Raw genomic sequence first — 21,129 nt, forward strand, 5'->3', positions numbered from 1 at the left:
TGTGTTCTGTAGAGAATATATGACTAAACCCTGTACTCTTAAGGATTTGCTGTTTGTTTGTTTGTTTGTTTGTTTGTTTGTTTTGAGAGATTTGGAGTGTGACCAGGGGAGGAGCAGAGAGAGAGAGAGAGAGAGTGGGGAAAGAGAATCCTGAGCAGGCTCCACACTGTCACTGCAGAGCCCAACACAGGGCTCAAACTCATGAACTGTGAGATCATGACCTAGGCTGAAATTAAGAGTCAGATACTTAACCAACTGAGCCACCCATGTGCCACATGGGTTTGCAACTTATAATTCATCTTCTGAACTGAAGCGCCTATAAACATTATTTAATTTCTTAGCAGTACTATGATAGATCAGCATATTTTTTCCTATGCTGTGATAAGAAGCAAGAGATGATCACTTTCTCCTCAGAACTCCTAGCTTTTTGTTTCTGTTTTTGTTCTTTAATGTTTATTTATTTTTGAGAGAGAGGGAGAGGCAGAGAGAGAGGGAGACACAAAATCCAAAGCAGGTTCCAGGCTCTGAGCTGTCAGATTTGAGTTCATCTAAGCTTAATTACTTTTGTGACCTTGGCTGAGTTGGCTTACACTTTTAGTTCTCATCTAAGTTGAAAAAAGGTGTTGCCAGATAGTTCCTAAAGTCCCTTCCAGCCATAAAACACATAGAGAGTTGTTTGGTCTCTTTGTTTAGTTATATGGGAAGAAGTATAAAATGATCAGCCCTTTACTTCATGGTTTGGCTTCCTTCCTTAAAAGAAATTGTTAACCTCTTTACATTTGCTGTGCCCTCTGTGTTTAATATTTAATTCAGATACTTAAAATTAGATTTTTAATAGAAAAATGTTTATTTTTGCAAGAGAGAGAGAGAGTGCGCGCCTGCGCCTAAGAGAAGGAGGGGGCAGAGAGAGAAAGGGAGATAGAGAATCTGAAGCAGGCTCCAGGCTCAGAGTTGTCAGTGCAGAGCCTGATGCAGGACTCAAACTTTTGAACTGTGAGATCATGACCTGAGCTGAAGTTAGATACTTAACTGACTGAGCCATCCAGGTACCCCTAAAACTAGATTTTGGTGAAGCATGTATTACCTAGAAAAGTAGCATTTCATATCAGAGTTGAGAATGTTTGCTTCTGAAAAAGCACCTAATTCATCAAAAGTAGATGACTAATTTTGACATGCTTCTGATACATAGAGCATGTTAGATTGTTAAATACTTTAGAAATAGTGTGACATAGGGAAGGGAGATGACAGATGGCATAAGGAATTTTGATAAGTTTAATTTTTTGGTAGGTATTCTTTAAATTTCTTAAAAATACCTATCATACTTTGCCATTTTGCCTTGATTTTGCAACATTTTAAGGATTGTTTTCTCTTGTTTCCTTTGAAATGAAGATTTACCTCACCTTTGAAATCACATTTGAAGTCTGGAAGAAAAATATATCCATTCTTTATAAAAATTAGAAAGTGTTTTTGTTGGACTTTTTGTTTTAACCCTGTTTAAGTTTCCATTCAGTGGCATTAAGTATATTCATGTTGTTAAACAACCATTACCACTATCCATCTCCAGAACTTTTTTTATCTTCCCAAACTGAAACCCTCTGTCCATTAAACAGTAATTCCTCCTTCCCCCTCTTCCTAGCCGCTGACAACCACCATTCTACCATTTTACTTTCTATCTCTATGAATTTGACTACTCCAGCTACCTCACATAAGTGGAATCATACAATATTTGATCTTTTGCGATTGGCTTATTTCACTTAGTCTAAAGTCTTCAGAATATATTGTAACATGTCAGAATTACCTTCCTTTTTAAAGCTGAATAATAGGGGCACTTGGATGGTTTAGTTGGTTAAGCTTCTGACTCTCTTGGTTTCAGCTCAGTCATGATCTCACGGTTCTGTGGGTGTGAGCACTGCATCCAGCTCCAGGCTGATGGTGCAGAGACTGCTTGGAATTTCCCTCTCCCTCTCTCTCTGCCTCTCTGCCTGCCTCTCTCTCTCTCTCTCTCTCTCTGTCTCTCAAAATAAGTAAATAAAAATAAATAAAGCTGAATAATAATCCATTGTTTGCATATATCACATTTTTATTTATCTACTCATCCGTTGATAGATACTAGGTTGCTTCCACCTTTTGACTATTGTGAATAACACTGATATGAACATGGGCATACAGATGTCCATTAGAGTCCCTGCTTACAATTATTTTGGGTGGAATTCCTGAATCATATGGCAGTTGTACTTTAGGTCTGTTTTGTTTTGTTTTGTTTTGTTTTGTTTTGTTTTGTTTTGTTTTTAGGAGCTACTTAATATTTTTTTTTTATCTTCTCCAAAGGCAATTCTTCAGTTAGATAGCCCTGAATCTGCTCAGTCAATGTATAGCTTTCTGAAACAAAATCCACAGAACATAGGTGACCATGTATTGACCTGCACATTATCTCCAAAGATGGATTCATCAGAGGTAAGATTATTTTGTATAAACTTCTGTGCTTTTAGAAAATGAAAAAAAACTGTAAAGGTCATTCTTCCAAAACTAGAAAGAGGTACTCTGAAGGAAATTTTTTAAGAATTATTCTTGAAGAGTAGTCAAATTGGTACTAAGTCTAGACATTCTTTTAAGAATTTGTGCTGCAATCACTACTCCAATTGTTATGGTTTATGGCGCAGTATAAATTTGTTTAAATTACAGTCATGTGAAGTAATTTTGAAAAATGTAACATATTCATTCTGATACTTATTACAGACATATGTGTAGAATGATTCTATATATGTAACATGGTCATAATTATCTCCAGAATGCAGAGTCTACTTTTGGTCCATTTTGGCCTTTTGCTGATAGAAATTTGTTTATTTCTTTCTTTAATTTATTTTAAACTCTTGTATAAGACATAAGAGTTACAGATTATTGGCTTTCACAGTAATAATACATGTATGAAAATGATAAGTAAACCACCTTCGAAAGAATTAACACGTTTTCTGTAATAGTTTCATTGTATCTCCATAATAGGAGGTAAATAATAGGGTCTATATTTGGTGTCTGCATGGTTTTTTTTTTTGTTTATTAATGTGCCAAAAATCATATGCTAGCTCAAGAAAAAATACAATTCCACCATCTAAAGCCAAATTAAATAGAGCATCTATAAGTAAATGTATCATGTGGTAGGTACTGATTTCAGACAAATATGAGTGACTTGTTTAAGCTGATAATTTCAGAAACAATTTTAAAAGTTTTTAGCATCTCAACAGAATATTGTATTTTTAAAATTTTGTGTTTTTGATATTTTTGTTATGACATTGTTCAGAATTATAGTAAACATTGATGATATAGAAATTATTTTTCTAAAAATACAGTCCCACATCTTTAGACCTAAAGAAAATGAAGTGAAAATTATCAAAAACCTCTGCCTGAATTGATACTTTACTTCCCAAGCTTTTATTCAGAACCTTATTGTTATGGCTTATTAAATTGAAGAACATAAGAACAAAGACTTAGCTCCACCACTGATAAGACAGCCTCGTAGTCTTGAGCATGTCACATAGTGTCCATTATATTGATTCAAAAAATGGTAAATTGATGGTTAAAGCAGGTAGACTAATTTCAAGGTATTGTAATAGTCTCTATGAGAAGTAATGAAAGCTAGGCTAGGAAATGAAAATAAATCATGTCCCCAAATGTTTTAAATGACAGGTTTTAATTTACTGTGTTTATAATGAGTTAATTAAGTAATTAGCATCCTTGTATTACCCTCTTCAACACCCTCCCCCTTTCATTTTTGTTACCTGTAATGTTACTTACACAGGTGTTCGTTACAACCTTTAGTTATGTAACTATAGTTACCCCTGCATATGAAGCATGAAGGCTTAATTCTAAGTACTAAAAACTAATATCTGTATTTTTGATATCTTGATTAAGAAGATACTACAGGGGTGCTTGGGTGGCTCAGTTGGTTAAGCGTCCGACTTCGGCTCAGGTCATGGTCTCACAGTTTGTGGGTTCGAGCCCCGCATCGGGCTCTGTGCTGACAGCTCAGAGCCCGGAGCCTGTTTCAGATTCTGTGTCTCCCTCTCTCTATGCCCCTCCCCCACTCACGCTTTGTCTCCCTCTGTCTCAAAAATAAACATTAAAAAAAAAATAAAAAAAAAAAGATACTAACTACAGAATTCAGTAGTATCAGGGTGGTTGTGTAAAGAAGGAAATACAGTATCTTGTACAGTTGGAGGTGACTTTCTTATATTCCCATTCGTTTTTCAAAATGATGCTGTCTTTTTGTTTTCTTCAGTATTTGGATTATTTCCTGTAGTTTGGGGTAGGGGTTGTTATTGAGAGGAAAAAGGATGATTGTCTTCATGTTCTTCAGGTTATATAACTTAATTACTATTTGTTGAATAGAATCTACTCTTGTTAGAGCGATTCTTCTGACTTTTCTAAATTTATGGCCATTTGTTTTGTAAAGCAACTGTATATGTTTACTTTATTTTTATTGCTCTTCTGAGTTACTTCTGTTATTTCTTGGATTCTGTATCTCCTCCTCTCTTGGATTGCTTTTCTGTTTGCTAGATTACATCATCAAATAATTTTCCGCAGAAATTGTGTGTGGACAGTAAACACTCTGAATCCCTGCATATTTGAAATTGACTTTATTTTGCTTTTACATATTTCATTGATAGGTTTTCTAGATGGAGAATTCTGTGCTCTTCACCTGTACTGGTTTTTTTTTTTTTTTTTTTTTAAGTATTCTCTACAATTAGCATGGGACTTGAACTCACAACCCCAAGATCAAGAGTCACATGCTCTACTGACTGAGCCAGCCAGGTGCCCCTTAACCTGTATTGTTAAGGAGAAAGCTGATTCTAATCGTATCTCATGCATTTTTTTCTTTTGAAGGCTTTCAGCTTTTATTCATTTATTCATTAAGCAGATATTTATCTAATGCCTTATCTATATGCCAGCATTATTTTAGGTGTTGGAATACATGAATAAACAGAGGAGTTGATGTCCCAAGTCCTCAAGGAGCTTATATTTTAATAGAGAAGACAGACTATAAATCTGTAAATCTCTGTATGTGTGTATGTGTCTGTCTGTCTCTCTCTCTCTCTCTCTCTCACTCACTCACTCACTCACGCACGCACACACACACACACGTCAAGTGGTAAAAAATGCTATGAAGTGCTATGGAGACCAATCAAGATAAAAAGGTAGAGAGAGTAATAGATGGGGGCGAATGTGTATTTTAGGGTTGTCAAGGATAGCCCCTCTGAGGAATAGTTATTTGAGACCTGAACAAAGTAAGAGAGCAAGCTCTACAAATAAAAAGGAAGGGGGGTTTTTAAAGAAGAAGAGCAAGTGCTAAGTCCTTAAGGACAGAGTTGATGATTCATGAACTCCAAGGAGGATCAGTATGGCTAGCTAGCACAGTGAAGAAGGTTTTATCTTGGTTTGGGACTTCATATATCCTGCTTAGAGCACTCAGTGAATTTATAAAGATTGGTGTGTTCCTTTTCCCGAAGAAAGTCTTCCTCTTTAGTGTTCTTTCTGGAAGTAACACCTGTAACTGATTTTGTGGATTTCAGTTGGAACTGATTGCAGTTCTCTGAAATATCTTCAGTCTGTTTTGTATGCTTATCTTGCTTTCTGTTGTGCATTTGTTTTTCTCATTTATGAATAAAGAAGCAAGCTAGCTAATAAGGGTATCTGGTATAGATTTCCTCTACTATCATACAGCTCCCCTCCCCCCCCGTAAGTTTCTCCTGTGAATGGGAAGATTGATTGTAAATACTGTGATTGGCGCTTATCAACTCTCATCTTTATGTATCATTACACTGTAGACTGCCCAGCAAGATGCCCCAGTAACGAAGGCCTGGGACTCCCATCACCCACACCAGGAATCCTCTCTAGGCACATTGTTCAATTTCTTTAAAGTATAATTTTCACTTTTTAATCTGACAAAATACAGAGAAAGATAATTCCCCACTCAGAATACACATGATTCCCACAGAAAAAGCATATAGCTAGTATGTATAAGCTCTAAAGAGCAGACAGTTTTTGCTGTTTTGTTCACTGATGTGTCCAGTGCCTGGACCAGTGTTGGTTACATAGGCGTCGAATGTTATCTATCTGTTTATAAACTTCCTTTATTTTTGAGAGAGAGAGAGCGCGCGCATATGTGGGAGGTGGAGGCAAGGGACAGAGAGAGAGGAGGACAGGATCTGAAGTGGGCTTTGCCCAGACAGCAGAGATCCCAGTGCGAGGCTCAAACTCACAAACCATGAGATCATGTATGACCTGAGCCACCCAGGTGCCCCCATACACATTGAATTTTAATTTCTATTTTGGGCCCTAGGACATTATTTTTTAGTGGTTTAGATACATGTTTAAAAGGATTATTGTTAAATTTTGCTCAGCACTTCTAGGTGTTTTGAATAGAAAGCCTTTTTTTTTTTTAAGATTGTTTTTACTATTATTTAAATCCAAGTTAGTTAACATGTAGGGTAATAATGATTTCAGGAATAGAATTTAGTGATTCACCACTTATAGCAACACAGCGTGCATCCCAACACGTGCCCTCCTTTATTATTATTATTATTATTATTATTATTATTATTATTTAGTACTTATTTTTGAGAGAGAGAGAGAGAGCACCAGCAGGGGAGGGACAGAGAGAGAGGGAGACAGAGAATCTGAAGCAGGTTCCAGGCTCTGAGCTGTCAGTGCAGAGCCCGATGCAGGGCTCAAACCCATGAACAGTGAGATCATGACCTGAGCTGAAGTTGGACACTCACTCGACTGAGCCACCCAGGCACCCCTCAACAAATGCCCTCCTTAATGCCCATTGCCCATTTAGCCCTTCGCCCCACCCAACACCCTTCCAGCCATCCTCAGTAGTCTTTCTTATAAGTAGTTTTTTTAAATAATAATTGTACAATGAAGATGTTGATGGTTTTTATTCTTTTAAAAAAGGCAGTAATTCTAAGCTTTTAAAGTTAAAGTTTCTTGTTTGTATCAACATTGAGACTTTCTGTGATTGATTTCTGTGTGTCACTTATTCTCTATAACCTACCTTAGGGCTTTTTAATGAGAAGAAAATTCGAGAATCTGAAATTTAAAGTGGACACTGAAAACTGTTTTATTTTTAAGATGTGGTCTTGCTTCTTTAGCTTAGATTTTAAGAACTGAAAACATTGCACTGATGGGTTAAATATTTAAAATCCGGTAGAATAGCTTCTAATGAAATGTGGAATTGTGTTACAGGCTCAAGCTGACAAAGACCCAGAACTAGGAAAAGAAAGGTATGTTGCTTTAAGTTTGCTGTCATTTTTGCATAGTATTTAATTACTGAATTTTGTTTCTGCCTTTTATTATTATTTTATTATTGTTCACTTGTAGCAAAAAGTTTGTATCTTCCATGTCCATTTTGTGTTATATATATGAAGTGTGGGGCAGTTTGTGTGTCTTTGGTTTGTTTTTTGTTTTTTGGTTTTTTTCTGACTGTTTGAGGGAGCATTGTTTTGTTTTTTAGTCTCTGTAAGGTATTTACTGATACTTTAGAAAAACCAAATATGTAAACTCAGTTTGAATTAAATACACAAATGACTTCTTTATGAAATGTTTCGCGAGGACTCTTGAACAACTCAATTTCTGTTATCAGTATTCTTGTTAGATTTTTCTATCCCAGAAAAGTTAAACACAGTAATAAAATTTCATTGACTTAAAACCAAAAAAGAAAGTATTCAGTATGTATTTTGATACTTTTTGAAAACAACTGAGGGAAGGATATTTATTATAAAACAAAATAATGTTTGAAAACTTGGGTAAAAGATGAAAACTTGTTCTTATGTGTTTACACAAACTAGTGACTCCCAGTCTTATTTAGACTATATATAATACACCCTCTTCTTAGTAACTTTCTCACCCTTATAACCACTTTTGCCTCAACCAATTAATTACCTTCGTTTTACTGCTTTTCATTGAGAATCACTGATTTAGAATTCTTTTCCCTTTTTAATACTAAGTGATTTGCCCTTGTTAGAGTCTTTATAGTAAGAGCTTATCAGTTTGAAAGAGCATTTTGAAAGTGTTTAAATATGGATATTTTGTTTTATTTGATGCACTAATTTTAAGATCATGACCTGAGCTGAAGTGGGATGCTCACCTGAATGAGCCACTAGTTGCTTCAGTTTGTCTTAGTAATTCTTACATGAGGCTTTTAAATGATAAAGGTAATTAAGAGTACTTCAGAATATGTTGGTAACTTTAAGCAATTAGGTTTGCTGTACGTGTCAATACAGACTTTTTTAAATTGTACATTATTAATACCAATTATGTTCACATGTCTAAGACGTAATGCCAACAGCACTGTTGAATATAGAAGCCCACAAAGGGCTTATTGAGTGGTAATGCCACAGGTAATATAGGTAGACCTGCAGTTTGGCCACACTAACTCCGGCTGATTAAGTGAGTAGGCTCTTCCAAAAATTCATCTTATGTATTTCATTTGAATAGTTTCAGGTCTGCACAAACAGCTATTGTCTGTGTTCTGGTCATTTTTTCCTCTCATTATTTGACTCACCTTTTAAAATCTAAGATCTTTTTTTTTTTTTTTAATTTTTTTAATGTTTATTTTATTTTTGAGAGAGAGAGAGAGATTGAGAGGCAGAGTGTAAAACAGTAGAGGGGCAGAGAGGGAGGGAGACACAGAATCGGAAGAACGCTTCAGGCTCTGAGCTGTCAGCACAGAGCCGGACACAGGGCTCGAATGCACACAGACTGTAAGATCATGACCTGAGCCGAAGTCGGATGCTCAACCCACTGAACCACCCAGGCGCCCCTATCCTTTCTTTTTTTTGTTTATTTTTGAGAGAAAGAGAGAGTGAGCCTGTGTGCGTGTGAGCAGGGGAGGGGCAGAGAGAGGGGGATAGAGAGAGAATCCCATGTGGTCTCTTTGTCAGCCAGAGCCTGGTGTGGGGCTCAAACCCACCAACCATGAGATCATAACCTGAGCTGAAATAGAGTCAGACGCTCAACCAGCTGAGCTACCCAGGCACCCCAAAGATACTTCTTAATGAATTTACAGATAGTTGTTTAATCTTATAAAATTCACTTTTAAAATTCTAGTGCTAATAACTTAATTTCCATTTTGCAGTTTTTTCTGACTTACATATATTAGAGAAAAAGACGTGGGATGGGGCCTGAATACTTCACATTTCTTTATCGGAGTAAAGTGATCCTGGGAAAATACTGGTGCTTGTGTTGTTTTTGTTTTTGAGGCACTTTTGAGTGCTAATTCATCTTGATGTGATTATTTTGTTTATAATTAGTTTAATGTATTTAAATGTATTTCCTATTTTTAAAGGAAATCTATGGGTGTATTAATAATATTCTACATTTTGCCTGTTCTCATTCCCTCCCATGTAAACATTATTTACTTACCATGTGATTAAGGATGCAAGGTGCAGTTTTCACCAACTCGTTAATAATGTTGGGAACTTCCCAGTGGCCCTCTGAAATGTAAATACTAATCTTCAGTATTGTTAAATTGTAGTCTAAAGTTTCTCGCAAAGTGTAGGGTATGGTATTAACCTTTGTTCTCATGTCCAGCTTTTTTTGAGTTTTGAAACCCTGGTATTTATGGGGAGGTGGAAGTGGGACAGGGTTGGAAATTAGATACCTATATCCTGGATGTCTTTCCTATTTCTTTTTTGTGCCATTTCCCAAAACTTGACTGTGTATTCCTTTGATCTTTAAAAGACTTCTTTTTTTTTTTTTAATACTTCGGTGTTAATAATTCATTTATTTGACATCTCAAATTGACTCTCCAGGCTAACTTGATGAACACGGAGGCTTTTTCCCATATTAGCCAGAAAACTAGATGTTAGTTTTTGGTAAATGAAATCTATGAAGAAAGCACTATAATTTTAAAAGACAAATGCATATAAACAAACGTCGTATTAAGCCATTTTTCTAAGTAGGTCCATGCTCTCTGAAGTATGGAACTGCATAGTGATTTGTATAAAAGATAATAGCTTTTTTTTTGACAAACCTTAAATATGGTAAAGTGGAAGGACTTACTATGTCCTAGAGCCAGGAATCAACGTCTCCATTGTTTTCCTTTAGCTCAGTAGATTTGGTGTTTTTGTATAGCTCTAATTTATAAAGCCTTTAGTGTTAATGGTTTAGTTCTATAATGAGGCAGGAGTTTGAATTTAATCTTCTTTATTGAAAATGAGTCTTGTAAATTTAAAAATGAAAGCTTACATTTTGAGAAGAAATTATTTACATAACTTCTATAACTAAATGTCACAAGTTTTTCTTATCTTTGTCATATTTGTACTTGGCCACAAGTTTTATTTTGACTAGTTCGAAGGATTTGGAACCCTTAAAATCAGCCATTGGTATTTTTGAATATAAGGGATGTGAATTATTTCAAATAAAAAGTTTTAAACCCTTTCAGCATATAAAGGAAGGTTCTATAAATGAATAGAATACATACGGATTAAAGTCTGTCGTTACTGACTTTTGAACTTAAATTTCTCAAATTCTGCCTTTATAACTTTTCATCAAGAGATGTTTCTCCAATCTCTTAGAACATTTTTTTCCTTTGGAAGTTTAAACTTAACCATCTTTGGAGGGGAAGACCAGTTTATTGTCTCAAATGATTAGACCCTGATACGGTAGCACTTACTTTTTCCAAAGTTTTGAAATGTTAACATCTCAGGACACTGATATGCCTCATCTTGCATTAACTAAAAGATATATAGCCATCCTCTGAGAATCATATCGAGCGGATGTCTCATCCCCTCCTTCCTTGAAAACTAGGAGGAAAAAAACCAATATTCTTTACTATGAGGTATTGAAATGGCATTCTGATGTCTTCCTCTAATGTACTGCTTCTAATGTAATTAAGTGGATGTATTTGTTACATTTGATTTGTTTTGATAGCATTGCTTCGGAAACTCAGATTTTCCTTGTCATTCTTCAAGATAACCTCTGATCTATGGAACATTAATATAAAAAGTTATTCTGTCTCTGTCTTAGTGAAAGAAGTTGAATTACAGAATCACATACACTTTTGTTTACTTTGGATTTAGGAAGACCACAGTGAAAAAAGATCAATTATATATACTTGCCATGCATTTTCTCCATTTCTTCTGAACAATTTTACTTAAGACTTCAGAATTCTAAATTATTCTTCTGTAACTGGAAAGATTTCTTTTAATATATACTTTCTCACTCAGGTAGCCAAAGGCACATACTTTATGTTAAGGTGATTCTATTAGTTTTACCTCTAACTTTGAATCCAATAGAGTATTTAAAAGATACTTCCAAAGAAAGATTTCTTTTACGTATTACTATTAGTAATAAATACAGTTCTTGGGAAAAACAAATCTGTCTCACATCCAAAAAAAAAAAAAAAAGAGTTGACATGGTTAAGAGTATAGCCTTCTCCCTACCAGTTTCTTTTTCTGTTCATTTTAGGTAAGATTCACTTAAAATTTTAAATTTCAATGCATGGATTATTAGTTTCATTGTAGAACTATACATATATTTTATTATTTTAGTTAGCACTCTTGGGAAGATCTTAATAATTTGAGATGTCTCACATTCAGCCTTCTCATGTCTAGTGCAAACGTGACCCAGAAGGAAAAAAATTGGTTAGAAGAATTTTATCAGTGATCATAGTTTTGTCATTATTTCCTTTGAACTAAGAAGAAATCTTCAATGCAATGGATGATCTTTTTAAAAATTTTATATTGTTTACATATTTATGTCAAAACATCGTTACCATTTTAATGCCTATTGGCTGGATTTCCCAGTGCTTATTACTAACGCATCAGGAAGTCTTAACAATTGGCATCAACAGGATTATTTATAATGGTTGAATTCTCATCATAGTTTGATTTTTGTTTGTGTTTTTGTTTGTGTTCTTTTTTTTGTTTGTTTTTAAATACTTGTAGCCCTGACTTGAAAAACAGTCCAGTTGATGAAAGTGAGGTGCAAACAGCAGCTGATAGTCCCTCTGTTAAACCTAGTGAGGTTGAAGAAGAAACTGTTCCCAACATTGAAACAGAAACTTCTGTACAGCTGGAAGAACCTTGTGTGGAAGAACCTGAAAAAGCACTATGTGACTCTGACTTTGCTATTGAAACGTTGGAAGTTGAAACTCAAGGAGAAGAGGTCAAAGTGGAAATTCCTCTTGTAGCATCCACTCCAATCAGTATTGAATTATTTACTGAAAATGTAGAGGAGTGTGTTTTAAATCAGCAGGTGTATACCAGTGACTTTGAGAAGGAAGAGGCAGAAATTATTAACCCTGAAACAGAATTATCTACATCCGACAGTGCATTTATAGAAGAAAGGAACATTAAAGGAATTCTAGAAGAATCTCCAGCTGAAGCAGAAGATTTCTTTTCTGGGATTACACAGTCTATGATAGAAGCTGTAGCTGAAGTGGATAAACACGAAACTGTTTCAGAAATAGTACCATCTCCTTGTGTTGTGGCCTTAGTACCTGGAATTGCCATTGGGGATGAGAAAGCAGTGAACAAAAAGGGAATTCCTGAGAAAAGTAACATGGATGAAAAGGAGAAGAATGAAATTAATAGTAAGGAAACCAGAATGGATCTGCAGATAGGAACAGAAAAGGCTGAAAGGAATGATGCTAGGATGGTTGCAGAGAAGTTGGAAAAGATTATGGCAGCAGTGAAAGAAAAGCCTGCAGAAAATGCTGTGATCAAGGCATACCCAAATAAAGGAATGGGTCAGGCCAACAAGCCTGATGAAACTAGTAAAACTAGTATGTTGGCTGTATCAAATACATCTAGCACTAAATCAAGCATCAAGGCTGGTATGGTCTCCTCTCCAAAGGCAAAAGCTACAGCTTCAAAATCTGAAAACCAGAAAAGTTTTCTAAAATCTGTACTCAGAGATCAAATAAATGCTGAAAAGAAACTTTCAGCCAAGGAATTGGGTCTCCTTAAACCTCCAAGTGCCAGGTCAGGCTTGGCTGAAAACAGCAATAAATTCAGACCCACTCATTGCGGTGTTACCAGAGGAGGCAGTGGAAGGATCTCAGCCCTGCAAGGCAAGGATTCTAAACTGGATTACAGGGATATTACAAAACAATCTCAGGAAACAGAGGCTAGACCTTCCATCATGAAACGGGATGACAGCAACAATAAGGTGAGGAGGGTAGGAAGAATGGCTCAGTGTATCTTTGAAATAGCTCTGCTGTGGTAGCTTTGGAGTAGGAGATGTAATCTTGTTTTGTACTTTCATCTCCTCACTCCACTCCCAAACTCAGTTTCTCTTAATGATTCCATCGAGTTAAGCCAATAGACATTTAAATAATAAGCTCAAGTTAGTAATTTATTAACAGGTTTGAAAAACGTTATTTGGATAAAATGTGTTCAGAAATATAACTGGTTTAAAAAAAATTCTGCAGTGAATGTCCTGAGGTGACTTAGCACTCTGCTTCTGAATGGGAAACGATTTTCTTTCTTAAAGTGAAGCTTCCTTTATCAGCTTACTGATTGCCCAACTTAGACATTGTGGCTATAGGGAAGAAAAGATCAATAAAACAATTTAACTACAGCTTACAGAGATGATGCCTGTACTGTTAAATGATTGTTGACTTAGTGTGCTATACCTGTTAACTGTTCGCATAATTAAATGTGTTTGGATATTGTTTGGTGTTTGGATTCTTTTTTTTTTTTTTTTTTTTTAAGGACATTAATAACATAGTTGTAAATTCTGTTTTTCTATATTTTTTTACTTAATGTTTCAGACTTTGGCTGGGCAAAACACTAAGAATCCTAAAGGCACCACTGGTAGAAGTTCCAAATCTAAAGAGGTAAGAAACAAGTCACTAACATTAAGCCTTCTGTTCTGTCCTTCAACAGAAGAGTTCACCTGTGGTGTAACTTGTGTCTCTCCTGTAATAGTCAATTTGATACAGAGCAAGGGACAGGAATGAGATACCTTTTTTTTGACCCTACCACCAGTTTGTTTTTTGATCTTGAGCTAGGCTAAATGGTTTGTGTTCATGGTGCAGGGCAAAAAATTAGGCAGGGGTAGGAAGGGAATTAAAATAGGAAAATCCCTCCAATCTTATATTGATGGCAATAGGTTATAAACAGAATAAAAGCACATGTGTAAAGAAGACCGGTGTTTGACTGGGGTCCTTGCCATTCTGTGGAACTTGCAAACAGGTCTTCCTTTTGAGATGCTCAATTTAACCTAACTGGATGGGCTCTTAAGATTTACTTTCCTGGTACTAAGTTCTACTGCCAAATAAATGTCTTCTTTTTTTTGTTGTTGTTGTTTGATATTTTAGGTTTCCTACCATGCATAAAATATTTTTTTAGTCATTTTATTTTTTTCCCCTGGTAAGGGATGATTTGGGGCCTATTTTATTCAGGGCAAGGAGAAATGGTAGTAGTTTAAGAAGCAGAAGTAAGGATAACAGTTATTTCTGTTGAATTAATAAGTGGGTATTACAAATGCTTACATGTCCGTTCCCTCCCCCACCCCCTTACTGAGTGTATGTTCTAATGTCATTATATATACTAGTAATTGATTGTTGATAGCATACTAAGTTTGTAGGAGGCCTGTTGGGGATTATTTTCTTTAGTATTAACACCATTTTTCAAATTACAGATACTGTTTTTTCTCTCTCTCTCTGTCTCTTTTAGAATTAAATTTTGAGAGAGAGAAAGTGTGTGCAAGTGAAGGAGGGTCAGAGGGAGAGACGGACAGGATCCCAAGCAGGCTCCATGCTCAGTGTGGAGCCAACATGGGGCTTGATCTCACAATCATAAGATCATGACTTGAGCTGAAATCAAGAGTTGAACGCCTAATCGGCTGAACCACCCAGGCGTCCCACATACTGTTTTTTTGGTTTTTTTTTTCCCCAAATGCAGTTGTATTTGACATTAAGTCTTACTTAGTAAGAATAAACTTCATATTAATGCTGTATATCTTAATTGGTTAATGGAGCAATCTACTTAGCTATTTACTTTCCGGCTACATTTGAGGTACTTTTAATAGTCCAATAAGTCTCCTAGAACACTTGTTAGGTAACATTTAACAGGGAACAGTAAATTCTTTACATTGTTGTAATTGGTAAGTGCTTTTAAGTGTAGTATTTTTGTGTTTCATATTTCAAAACTCGTATATCACTTAGGAAATAATTGTAATCTTATTGAAATTAAGTACAGGTGAAAGTAGGTTGATCTTGTTAAGATTTTACCTTTGGTGTTGTTTATTATGAATTAGAGCTGATTCATTTGTGGGGCTTTAAAAACTAGCTTCTCTCAGCCTATAGGAAATTTCTTTGCCCTGAAATTCTCACAGATGATCCTTCATGCACATTTACTGAGATTATTTGGAACCTTGACCAGTTGTTGGTATCTGGTTCTGTTCACAGTTCTGTGATTTTTTTTTTAATCTTTTCAACAGGAATCATCATTTCCATTTAATTTGGATGAATTTGTCACAGTAGATGAGGTTATAGAAGAAGTAAATCCTTTTCAGGCCAAGCAGAACCCACTAAAGGGAAAAAGAAAAGAAGCTCTGAAAAATACCCCTTCCTCTGAACTTAACTTAAAGAAGAAGAAGGGGAAAACTTCTGCCCCTCGTGTTGTTGAGGGGGAATTATCTTTTGTAACATTGGATGAGATTGGGGAAGAGGAAGATGGAGCTGCACATCTAGCACAAGCTCTAGTCACTGTGGATGAAGTAATTGATGAAGAAGAAATAAATATGGAAGAAATGGTAAAAAATTCAAATTCACTTCTTACATTAGATGAGTTAATTGATCAAGATGATTGCATTTCCCATAGTGAACCTAAAGATGTTACTGTACTGTCAGTGGCTGAAGAGCAAGATCTCCTCAAACAGGAACGCTTGGTAACTGTGGATGAAATTGGTGAAGTTGAGGAGCTACCTTTAAATGAATCGGCAGACTTAAGTTTTACCACTTTAAATACTAAAGGAGATGAGGGAAATACTGGAAGGGATCCCATTGGGTTCATTTCTTCCCAAATGCCTGAAGACCCTTCTACCTTAGTTACTGTAGATGAGATACAGGATGACAGTAGTGATTTGCATTTAGTGACTTTGGATGAAGTAACTGAAGAGGATGAAGACTCCCTGGCAGATTTTAACAACCTTAAAGAAGAGCTTAATTTTGTTACTGTTGATGAAGTTGGAGAGGAGGAAGATGGAGACAATGATTTAAAAGTTGAATTAGCACAAAGCAAAAATGACCATCCCACAGATAAAAGGGGGGATAGAAAGAAGAGAGCTGTGGACACAAAGAAGATGAAGCTTGAAGCCTTGTCCCACGTTGGTCCAATAAATGAAAATGTTATGGAAGAAGATCTGAAAACCATGATTGAAAGACATTTAGCAGGTAGATATTTAGAAGTGGTAGTTTTTCTGCTTTATGAGGGGATTTCATTTACAATTTTTAAAATAGATGTTGCAGCATTACTAATAATTTTTCCTGTGTTAATATAAGAAGTCAACAAGCAGTTATATGGCCAGTGATACTGTCCAAAGAAATGTGTGCAAGTTCACAGATTTCTTTTAACTATAAAGCAGACTTTGTCCCAAGTTATCATACCTCAAGAAAAGATGACAAAGCTGGAAAGCAAACTAGAGTGCCCAAATTAGAATTGGAATGAAAATGGTATATTTGTGTTACTGGAAAACACAGCTTTTGATGAATAGAAGGATGTTATTATACCAGACTGCTTCCCAGTTTTTCCTTAGATTTAGGATTTAGAAAAATTTGTAAAGGTACCATTTCACTGTCAAGTAATATTTTGATGGTATAGAGTAATAGGTTTAGCTCACTTTAGGGAGATCAAAATAATTTCTGAACTAAGAATGGCATGCTATTACTATAGCAATAAATTAGACTTTCTCTTTAAAGCTAAAACACCAACCAAGAGAGTTAGAATTGGGAAAACACCACCATCGGAAAGAGCTGTTGCGACAGAACCAGTGAAAGGTGAAGAGGCCTTCCAAATTAGTGAAGGTAAAGCAGGATTGATGGAAGTGGGGAGGAGTGTAGAAAGTAACACGACACAAGGTGGTCATTGAAATTCCAAAGGTCTACCATCTAAGAAGAACAGTAGAAAAGCAGTGAAATAGAGTGGGGGGGTGGTGAGGCAGAGAAGGCAGACTTACCTGGATAAAGATTTTTGTCTTTGTAACTTGAAGATAATGGAATATAATAGAATGGGATAACAGAATAGGAGGCAGTCCTTTTATGATAGAATGTGACGATAAAACATGACAATTTTGTGGAAATGATACACAAAAGATTATTCTGACCATGTTGCAGCCTCAAGTAGAAATCATTGCTTAATTCTTATTTGTGGGCCCAGATCCCTTGCTTTGTGGAGGCTGCCAAGCAGCTAGCCAATGGATTAAACAAGGTGTCTAAACATTGATAAAATTTATGTTGAAACAAATAAGGACCAGTGTCTAGTGAGAGTGAATACTCTAGTCACTCAACAAATATTTGTCACTGTGTCTATTATATTCAGAGCAAAATTATAAAAAGGGTAAGAAAAACACACAGTTCCATGTCTCAAGTTAACTGATTCAGAGAGTTAAAGCAAAAAATCAACTACTAGGATGACTTTAAACAGCACTACAAGGTATTCTTTGTACCATTCTCATTGATGTACCCTCCTTGCCCTCTTGCTTTTCTGTCCTGTCTTCTTTAAGGAAAAACTACTAACTGTGATCCAGTCCAAGTTCATTGAATCTGATCTAAGCTGTGCCCTTAGTGCTGCTTCACAGTCTGTTCTAGGCCTCCTTTCTTCCTCATTTCCTAACCAGATGTAATAGAGGTCTTTTCCCCACTCTGTATCATCTACTGCATTACCCAGCTCATTCCTCCCTGGATAACCTTGCTTTCATTTCCATTTACCAGAGCAAATAGAGTATCTCCCCTGTCTACCAACTTGTATTTGATCTACCGTTGCACCTCACATATAAAATATGGCCAAGTCTTTCCCATTAAAAAAAAAAAACATGCCCTTAACTTGGGAATCCTTCTGGTTCCCACCCCTTCTCTTCGCTTTCAGTGCGAAGTATCTGGAAGGAATCACCTGTTTTCACTTCTTCTCATTAAACTGAATGTATTTTGACTTCTTTCTAATTCACCTTCCTGAAATTGATGTTGACAGAGAACCCCCCCAGCTTGATTTATTGTTTTCTTTTCTTCCTAATTTGGTTTTATTTGACCTTTCTGCATTATTCCTTACTATTGTTCATGTCTTTCTTGAAGCTCTCTCCCATGGCTAAGTGGGTACTCTTCCTTCTTTGTGTGTTCTTCTCCATAACTTCTCCTTGATACAAAGCTATAGTTAGTAGTTTGGTAATCTGACAAATAGCTCCTAGCATGATTTCATGAGAGTGTTTTTCTCCCAGGATTTCTGTTTGCAACTACCAGCTTGTCTAGAACTGCCTCATCTCAGCTGAAGAATAAAGATGACTTATATACTGTTTATATAACAATTTATTTCTGTTAATGGACAATACATTTGACAAAAGGACCTAGCAGAAGCAAAAGTAATTTTCTAAATAATTTTAAACCTAAAATAATTGTTCTAATCTATTTAAATAATTATATGTAACATATATTTTTAATATTACAAGATAAATGTAGCCGGAGCAAGTATGTTTGAGAAAGTTTATTATTACTCTGGTGAGGGAATAAACTTTTGTAGGAAGAGACTACAGGCTATTTTAATCAAGTCAAGAAAAGGGAGAGCCTTTTTTAATTGACTCTTTAGGACTTGATGATTTGTAAGACACCAGGAATAATGATTTCATAGTTCCTGTCCATCCCCTCATATTTGTTGAAGAGTGGCCCAGTTGCATGGAGAGACACTGAACTTGAAGTCACAAGCTTTGGTTCTAGCCTCTGTCCAAGCCTTGCGACCTTGGGCATGCCTATAGTTTCTTGTGTCTTGGTTTTGCTTTCTCCGTCTCTGAAGACATAGGGATAATGATGATTTGACCTGCCTATCTCACACAAGATAAATGCTAAGTAGATGGTGTATATGTGAAAGAGATTTGTCAACTACCACAGTAACAGTAAGGTATTACAGCTACTGAGAGTAACCAGGATTGCTTGGAACCAGTTCCCATTTTTGTTTTCCCCCAAGATCATATTATGCAGAGTCTGCTAACATTGAATGTTTCTCACATACTACTTTGCGGGGCTTTAACATTTGTAATTTCACTTATGATTCTGTCTGACAAGGGTCTTGTCTGTCAGTTTAGGCTCAGTTTTTCCTGATTGGAAGAGCCTCAGTACAGGGCATCAGAATTATTTTCTGCCCATGTCTTTTCCTCCTTAATCCACACTCTTTCCCAGCCCAACCCAGCCCAACCCAGCCCTTTAACATACTCTAGTTAACTCTTGACAGTAATTATAGAACTTGGGCTTCTTCCATTACCATTTAAGTTCTTTTGAGAGCAATATATAAACAAAATATGCTCTTAGCTTTTGTCCATTTATTCCTAACATTGAAGAATCTTGGAAGAGTGGTCAAGTGGGATTAACCAAGGAAGGTTTACTTAGATGAACCATAAGTTAATCTTTGAAGGCAGGGACTATCTGATGTTAGGTTTATAGGCTGTAAGTCTATTTTGAATAACTTTTTCCTTGAAAATGTAATGATTTTAGTTGATGAAGAATCTGCATTGAAGGATTCAGAACCAGAACGAAAACGTAAGAAGATTGAGGATTCTTTAGGGAAATCAGTGGTACCTGATGTTCCCGAAGGTAAAAATAAACATGACATTTTTCCTCCTCCATATGAAATAAAAGTTCAGTACCGTAGTAGGCGTTCTGTTGTTTAGGTAACTAATGCAGTAACCTTGCTTAGATGATTATTTAGAGTAGAAATTCACATTGGCATTTCTGAAGACAGTTTATTAGGCCTAGCAAGGTTTTTTTGCATTCTGGGAAATGTCTTTTCTTGTATTCCTGTACTTCATTTGCTGCTATGGAAAGAATTGAGTTATACTTGCCCAGGTAGAAATTTCAGTTAAATAGAACATGCTGAAAAGCTTGGCTGGCAAACTGTTTTGTGGCCAGCTAAAATGAGCTAAGGAGCACCATATTTGTTTACCCAGCATATTCCTCAAGCAGTTACCCATCGTTCTGCCTCTTTTTTTCTTGATTCATTTTAATAGGATTCCAAAAAGGTTTATTTCAAAGGCTTTTAGATTATTTTCCAGTAAATTGCTATTCTGAAGGAATGTCATGGTATCCTGGAGGCTCTGGAATATTATAGAATCCATTCAAAGATAGAGACATTGGTTTTGTGATTAAAAGCTTAGTTGCTCTTGATCCCTAGGTACATGGCCGTATATATTATGTTTATATGTAAATATATATTGTGATTAGCATGTTTGTTGTGTTTAGATAAATTAACACAGCTATAGATAAATTATTAATTTTCCTCCACTCTCTTCCCCCCTCTTTCTTCCATCCTCTAGATTTGGACTTTCTTGTACCGAAGGCTGGATTCTTCTGTCCAATTTGTTCCCTCTTCTACTCAGGTGAAAAAGCAATGACAAATCACTGCAAGAGTACACGTCATAAGCAAAATACAGAGGTAACTCTTTTTTTTCTTAACATCTCATGAAATTCTTCAGGGGGTAATATTATAATCAAACTACTTAAGTGTCCACCCAAAATGTACATTCTTTCCCTTTGGGAGAACTTTTGAAGGTTTGTACCTGTTCATTCCTCTTCAGTTCAAAAGTACAGTCTTCAGTGTACCTTGCCAGGAACTCCAAGTCTTTATTCCTTTTCCTCTGGCAGCATTCCCCAGAGTAGATTCTGCAGGTCATTAGTCCCATGTGACGCTCCATTAAAGTGTGGGAAACCATGTATTCTGATGGCCTCTTGCAGAATCATGGACACATAGCTTTTTAAATTTTGTGAATTGTCTAGTCAGAATCTGCTAAACTTTATTTAACACATTCCCTAAATGGATTTAATCACAACCCCTCTCCCCTGTTTAAAATTGTACTCATCTTTAGGAAGCACTACTTTAGAGAATCATCATTAACCATAGTTGAAGCAGTGTTTCTGATTCCTCC

General features: G+C 35.9%; 1 protein-coding gene across 11 annotated transcripts in view; it reads left to right on the top strand.

Moving 5' to 3' along the window:
• ZNF638 (zinc finger protein 638) overlaps positions 1-21,129 on the top strand; it is a 137,106-nt gene that overhangs the window by 114,579 nt on the left and 1,398 nt on the right. For 9 of the 11 annotated variants that reach the window (XM_027072235.2, XM_027072240.2, XM_027072236.2 and 6 more), the window contains 8 exons: positions 2,329-2,454; positions 7,243-7,280; positions 11,946-13,170; positions 13,775-13,840; positions 15,448-16,402; positions 16,913-17,032; positions 19,703-19,801; positions 20,521-20,639. In XM_027072235.2, coding sequence (XP_026928036.1) covers positions 2,329-2,454; positions 7,243-7,280; positions 11,946-13,170; positions 13,775-13,840; positions 15,448-16,402; positions 16,913-17,032; positions 19,703-19,801; positions 20,521-20,639 — 2,748 coding nt within the window. The remainder of the gene's footprint in view (positions 1-2,328; positions 2,455-7,242; positions 7,281-11,945; positions 13,171-13,774; positions 13,841-15,447; positions 16,403-16,912; positions 17,033-19,702; positions 19,802-20,520; positions 20,640-21,129) is intronic. The other 2 variants (XM_027072237.2, XM_027072239.2) reach the window with 2 other exon arrangements.

This window comes from Acinonyx jubatus, chromosome A3, assembly GCF_027475565.1.
Source record: "Acinonyx jubatus isolate Ajub_Pintada_27869175 chromosome A3, VMU_Ajub_asm_v1.0, whole genome shotgun sequence".
NCBI lineage: Eukaryota > Metazoa > Chordata > Mammalia > Carnivora > Felidae > Acinonyx > Acinonyx jubatus.